The sequence below is a fragment of the Arvicola amphibius genome, chromosome 17, assembly GCF_903992535.2.
Source record: "Arvicola amphibius chromosome 17, mArvAmp1.2, whole genome shotgun sequence".
In the NCBI taxonomy this organism is placed as follows: domain Eukaryota; kingdom Metazoa; phylum Chordata; class Mammalia; order Rodentia; family Cricetidae; genus Arvicola; species Arvicola amphibius.
Window position 1 is genome coordinate 18,821,612 of NC_052063.2, and position 7,157 is coordinate 18,828,768.

Consider the following 7,157-nt stretch of genomic DNA (forward strand, 5'->3'; position numbering starts at 1 on the left):
GTAGAAGATGACACAGTGTGCTCAATTCGTCTACAGAAATCTTCTCCACATGATCAATGACAACCACTAATGGAAATATGGTTTCAATTCTCCCTTTGACAGATGGTCCAGCCTGTACTCCCAAGGGATATGTATTCCTCTGCTAACCTTTTTTTCCTGAAATAAATGTGCTTGTATGTGAGACTGTTTGAACAACTATGTGACCCCGCTGATCCTCTGATGTTATTGTAAGTACCACATCTGCTTTCAAACTGAGTTTTTGTTTTTATACAAAGGTATATACACAAAAATTTCTAGCAAATTGTGTATACCTTTGCAAGCAAGTATTTTCAACTCGGTTTTCAATGTACTCATTTCAAATCCAGAAGGAAAACATTCAAAATTTCCATGGGCCTCCCCCCGACACAACTAAGAACTGTTATCCATCAACAGTCAAGCGGATAATTTAGTATAAGGTGGTTAATTGCTTCAATAGAGTATAATGGCCCTATATTTAACTATGACATAATTCAATCAAAAAGGATTTGGGGTCATCCATTATGCTGTCAAAAATCACTTTCCCTTTCCTGCTGCTAGGCCCACAACACTTAAGTACTCAACTTGACAACCAAAGTACCCAAACTACAAATCAGGTCCAGCTTTAGCAGGATTCCAGCATGCCCCAGCCCCAGAATTGAGGGTATTGGGTAGAAAAATCCCCAGGTTACTGTGACTACTACTCTGGCAATGTGTCTTGTATTATATTTTTGTACCTATGTATCACATGCGTATCTGCTTGGAATTTTTAATTTTCTCCCAGTTCCCAGCTGTCTAGACTTGAAATCCCCTTGCCCCATGTCTTACAAGTCTCTTCTCAAACTTGAGAATCAATCATAATTGGAGGTAGAGTCTTAGAAATCAAAATATAATTATAGATGTGTTTTACATTTACTCACCTAAAGACACAGGGCAATTGATTTGGAAACAACTCCTAATTTAATGGGGCAGCACTGTGCTCTGCAAGAAAGTTGCTTTGCTCCAGTGGCCCTTTTATAACAGTGGATGGTCACCAAAACAGATACAACAGAAATGTGTCAAGAGCTTAAATAGATACAGGCCCAGTGTATTACGATTTATCAAAAAAGTTTGATGTAATCAAATATACTTAACAAAGTAGAGTCTTTAGATACATACTGATACTTGCATCTATAGTTTGAGCTTCACATATTCAAGCTGATAACTTATGCTTTTTAATAAGACATTTTAAAATAAATTTTCGAATTTGTCTATCAAGATAAGGCAGTTGATAAGCATGATTTTGCCTTCTTGAACTCTGGTTTACTGCCCATCTGAGTCCTGGTGTCTATATGGGTATGTTTTGATTCAGTTTTCATTAATGTTTCATAAGTTGGCTTAGACACCTCCCTGGTCATTCAACCCTCCCCTCAATTTACCTAGGATCATAAAATTTTTAATTGTATAAATCTGGATGATGATAGAGATACTAACTAATACACTGTACCACTAGGTTCTCAACTCCAGCTACACATAAGAATGCATAGTCGAGTACTTTTAATGTGGTAAATGACCAAAACCCACACCAAATAATAGAGATTGCGTGTCCAGAAAACCTCGGAATCTATACTTTTAATATTTGCTGGACTTCGTGAAGAGCTGCTCCCAGGTATCAGCATCCCAGGAAGAATGTCCGGCTTTCCAGGGAATTATTGTCTTTTTAAGAGATAATGCAGTTTAAAAGAATGCCCCTGGACTATGAGAGATAATTAGATAAAGATTTTTTTAAAAAAAAATACTGTGTGTGCATGCGTTTGATATTTCGTGTGCTTGTGTGAGTATGGTGAAAGCACTTCCATGCCACAGTGCACCTAGGGGGGACAGAGAAGAACCCCGAGTGGAGAGGTTCCTGCCTTCAACTTTGTCATTACTGCATACGTCAGGCTAACCGGCCTGAAAGCGTTCATGGGTTCACCGGTCTAGGTTTCCATCTCAATAGAGACAAGTAAGGATTGCTTCTGGCTTTCCACAGGTTCTGGAGCTAAACTCAGGTCCTTGCACCTGTGTACACTAGTGCTTCAACCACTGAGCCAATTCTATTGGAGTCTAGAACTGTGAAGGACGATATATAGTAAGTGTGAAGTTCAAGAAAAGCCGTCAAGAATGTGGAGAAATCCTGTACAGATTAACTGGGTACCTAAAGAAAGGGCTACAAGTAGCTATAGGAACTGAGCTACCCTACCAGTTTAAATCTGGCTGAATTGTTATTTTTACGGAATTTACCCCGGATGTTCAGGATTTTATAATCTGACTTTGAGCAGGCTTTCCTATCATCTTCAGTTGAGATGCTTAAATATTTGTTTTTTTTTTTTTCAAGGATAGAACTTTAGCCAAATGTTACTGAAAGAACAACCACCCATTCCCCTTTCTTTGAGACTAGATTCCTAGGACAGAATATCAAATACTAAAGCCATGAGCGACTTGAGAAGCCTAGGATTCTTTGTCAGCCTAGATGTCTTTCTAAATAGGGGAACCCGAATCAAACCCCATGACTTAATGGAAGCCTCTCAATATAATCTGCTCATTACTAGTACTAACACCATCCAAATCCTTTTAGTGTTTACTATAGAGCCTCATATCCTGCTGATTTCATGACCTCGGTTCTGTTTTTTATGATTTTTTTTCTTGGATTGGTTATTTCCATTACTCTTCCTACTTATGTAGAATTGCTTTCTGCAGCCAAAGAATGTTATTAAAATGGCCAAATCAACAAAGAGGATTTTAGAGTGGCAGTCATATATACCACATAGTAGAAGGCTTTTAACACAGTGTTAAGAACTACATAAAATAGTGTGAATCAGAATGCTGGACACCTATCAGCCAGCACAGGGACGAGACTGTGACACATCTTCATCATGGCTGAGGGGAAATCAGGGGCAGAGATCCTGGGGAACAGATGGGGCATTCATTATGTATTTCAAACTTAGCTTCTTTTAAAATAAGAACCAGACTGAGGAACTTAGAATTGGTGAAAAATAAAGAAGCCTGAAAAGGAAATGCTTCTGCAAGTCAAAAGTGATATGTTTCCAGGTTCTGGGAAAATCCCATCGATGAATAATCCCTAAAAAAAATTAAAGATGAGAATTCATCAAGTCATAGCCTTTTCCTCACCAAACAAAACAGCCCACCTCTCCTGGATTATCTAATCAGCAACGCTTGCTGAAATCCATTTAGGCCCCCACTCCTTTTTCCCTTAGGAGAATATTTCCCATTCCTTGGCCTTTGTCATTTCTTGACGTATTTGTTTTTAGATGTCTGCTTTTGTGATGATATGGTTCAGCATCAAATCAAGGTTTCTGTTTGTCAAGTCATTTTATTTTGAAACACAACCTTTAAGACAAGAATGTCAGAGCATTTTTATTTTTAACTTTCCTCAAGGCTTGGAAACTATTTGGAGATTGTAGATCCTTCTTCCTTTGCAGGAGTTTATTTTTAATTTGCTCATTTTTTTAATTAAAACATGGTCACTTAAAAGTTGAGACAGCCGTTAGCCAAATGAAATCAAGAAATCCCTGTATTCAACCCTTTTCCCTTTGAAGACTAAAAACCATTACAAATAGCAAAAATAGAGTCCAAACACATGACTGCTGACATTTAGAAAATAGTGTTAGATTTTCAGGACCAGAGCACATGAAGGTGCACATATGGACCTAAGACTTCTGTTCTGTATTTTACTTCATTAATATACTATGATGTTATTGGTCTAGTATAACAACATTCTATTGAAAATTACTAAATAAAATTTATGCTCTTACCCTAATGTTTTTTCCTATTACTGTATTTTTATAATTTAAATATTTTAATTTAAATTTATTTTGATCATATTCTTTCCTTCACACAAGTTTTTTCCTATCTTCTCCCCCTCTTTACCCACCCAACTTTAACTTCTTTCTCAAAAAAAAAAAAACAATATAATAGCACACATGTGGCTGTCGTGATCTATGGCCAGGGAACCTACAAGGGCACTTCTGTGGTGCGCCATGCCTTTCTTTGATGTGCAGAAAAAGCTGGGCATTAGCCTCGATCGCCACTTCGTATTCCAAAGTGTTGAGCAGCCCTTCAAGATTCCCGCCCGATGCCATGCTTTTGAAAAAGAGTGGATAGAGTGTGCACATGGCATCGGTGCTACCCGGGCTCAAAAAGAATGCAGGATAGAAAATGAAGATTTCAAGGAATGTTATCTTCGGTATAAAACGATGAAGCGCCTGGGTGAAATCAAACGACAGAGGGATAAGCTAATTAAAGAGGGGAAATACACCCCTCCGCCTCACCACATGGGCCAGGACGAACCCAGGCCCTGAGCAGAGCAGGTGACGCTGCTCTTCATGCTGTTTTCCACTGGGAGAAAGTCTAATGAAAGCTGCTTCATGAAGTACATAAAAATAAAGAATTAGTCAACCTTAAAAAAACAAACTCGAAAACCAAAAAAAAGCACACACATGCAAATACTAGAAAATAAAATAAAACATCACCCCCTCATAAAAATAACCCAACCTGTAACTAAATGAAAGCGAGCGTGCGTGCGCGCGCGCACGCACACACACACACACACACACACACACACACACACAATTCTGGAGTCCATTATGTGTTAGTCAACAATTTCCAAACATGAGGTCTGCCCTAGAGCGGTTGATAAACCCAGAGTCACTCCATTAGAGACAACTGGTTTTCAGGAAGAAAGAGAGAAGAAAAGGGACAGAGGTGGAGGGGAGGGGAAGACATGGGAAAGGGAAGAAGGGAAGAGAGGTGAGGGGAGAAAATCTTTTCAAGCATCAAAATGACATCTTATAAGTCTAGAAGGAACTAGAGAATTTAAAAATTACCAGCTGTCAACCATAACCATAAAGGAGAGCCCGGCATGGTGGCACATACCTCTACTCTCTTCATTCAGGAAACTTTGACAGGAAAATTGCTGTCAGTTTGAGGCCAGCTGAAGCTATGTACTAAGTTCCAGGATAGCCTGGGCTGTATGGTGAGATCAACCACCCAAAACCAAAATTATAATTATATTGATAACAACAGTAATAACTATGCTTAAGACAGCAAAAAAAAATCTTGTAAAAGTTGAATGAAAGAGTGTGTGTGTGCATGTGTGTGTGTGTCTGTCTGTCTGTATTCTGATTGTTAAAACAAAAGAATAGCTATACAGTATAGAAACATAGAGTGATATTACCTTGCTCAAAGAATCAAAGTTAACATACCAGTCATTAGACAGTGTCAGGTACCATCTGATAGATGTAGCAAAAAAAAAAAAAAAAAAATCATCGTGGCATTTGTATCCCAAATCTAACAATGTGTTGAATACCAGAAAAAAAAAGTTCAAATTCCAAAAAATTAATTACAGTGCAATTTCAAATGCCTTCGGGAATTGAAGGTCCAAAAGGACCTGGACACAACCATAAACAGAAAGGCCCTGCAGAAACACGAAACCCATATACATCATATGTGTTTGGACCAACACTTTTGGTTTAAAACATATCTCAATGTAATGGTTGGTGCAACTATTTTTAAAAAACCCTTGTGAGGATGTCCCTTAAAACTGTCTGCAGTTTCTAATTATTTCTTTCAATATAAAATATCCAACTCTTACAGCACTTTCAGGATGAGGCAAAACATAGCTGACAAAGCCAAAAGCTACAATTCCGAGCAGCCATTTAAGTCAGTGGTTCTGAACCTGCAGGTCACAACCCCTTTGGTTATTGAACAACCCTTTCATAGGGGTTACATATCAAATATCCTGCATATCAGATATTTATATCATGATTCATAGCAGTAGTGGCAATGAAAATAATAGTAGAAAAGTAGCAATGAAAATAATTTTTTGGTTAGGGATCACCACAACGTGGGAAATTGTATTAAAGTGTTGCAGAATTAGGAAGGCTGAGAATGATTGATTTAAGTGTTCTGTTTCCTCCCTCTGTCCTTAGGCTTAAATAAATCCATCAGCCCAGACTTTGATGTATGCTCTGCTAGACATAGGTGCCTAAAATTGTATTAGGCTTATATTGGAGGTTAAAAATATACTGGGATTTTGTATTTTCATTTTGAGGACTGCTGTCTTTATTTTTTTAAGCTTAAATGTTTTAACTCTTCATTTTCAACTTAATTCTTTCAAATCATATTAGGACAATGAGAAGAAACCTCCTTTGCTGCTCTCAGCCCATGTCACTTCTGAAAAAGTATAAATTAGAAGCGGATGTCCCAAAAGATTTTAAGGAAGTACATGTAGTGTGTTTATTGGTTATTTTTCATATATCTTTGATAGAATAACTAATAAAAGCAAGTTGATAATAATATGCATTTTGGTTTATACTTTAAGGAGATTCAGACCCCCCACCGTGGCAGGAAAGCTATGATGGCAGGAGCATGAGGTAGCTGGCTGGTGATATTGCATCTACAATAAGAATATAGATAGAGGAATAGTGGTGATTGGCTACCCATTCATTTTCATTCAGCCTGACACCCCAGCCCATGACATGATTTTACTCATATCAGGTAAGTCTTTCCTCTCCAGTTAAACTATTCTGGAAACATTCACATAGGTACAACCAGAGTTATACATAATGAACGTCTTCGATACTTGTTAATCCAGACAGTTTGACAGCTAAAACCAACCATCATTTCTATCTGTATCACACTGACATTGAAATGTATAATTCCAAATCGTAACATGTGGACCAGCAAGATAACTCAGAGGTTAGGGGTACTTGCTGCCAAGTCAGATCATCAGAGGTGGGTCCTGGGAACTCACTAAGTGAACTGATTCCTACAACAAAATTCTGAACTTCCTCCCAAATATGCATGCATGCGTGCACGCACACACACACACACACACACACACACACACATACATAAAACAGTTTAAAGAAAGTTTAAACCAGAGTTTATCTCCATAATCTCTTGGCTATATTGTAATGATAAATGTCTTTAGTCCAACTCAAAAATTTCTTTGGCTACCCAACCCTGTTCAACAGTACAAAGACTGAATTCTTTTCTGAGAGTCAACACATCTTAACTTAGAGCTTATCAGAATTTTGAAAACATACATACCTCTAATAAATACTGGGAAAGAGTAAATATTCCCATTTTAAAAATAAAAG

At 37.8% G+C, this 7,157-nt stretch overlaps 1 protein-coding gene across 1 annotated transcript; it reads left to right on the top strand.

Moving 5' to 3' along the window:
• Positions 1 to 4,034: 4,034 nt before the first annotated feature.
• On the top strand, positions 4,035 to 4,355 carry LOC119803219 (NADH dehydrogenase [ubiquinone] iron-sulfur protein 5-like). Its single transcript, XM_038314368.1, has one exon. The coding sequence runs from the start codon at positions 4,035 to 4,037 to the stop codon at positions 4,353 to 4,355; it is 321 nt and encodes a 106-aa protein (XP_038170296.1).
• Positions 4,356 to 7,157: the final 2,802 nt, after the last annotated feature.

Excerpts from the sequence above, each read along its gene's own strand:
- LOC119803219 (XM_038314368.1), top strand. The coding sequence starts at position 4,035 with ATGCCTTTCTTTGATGTGCAGAAAAAGCTGGGCATTAGCCTCGATCGC.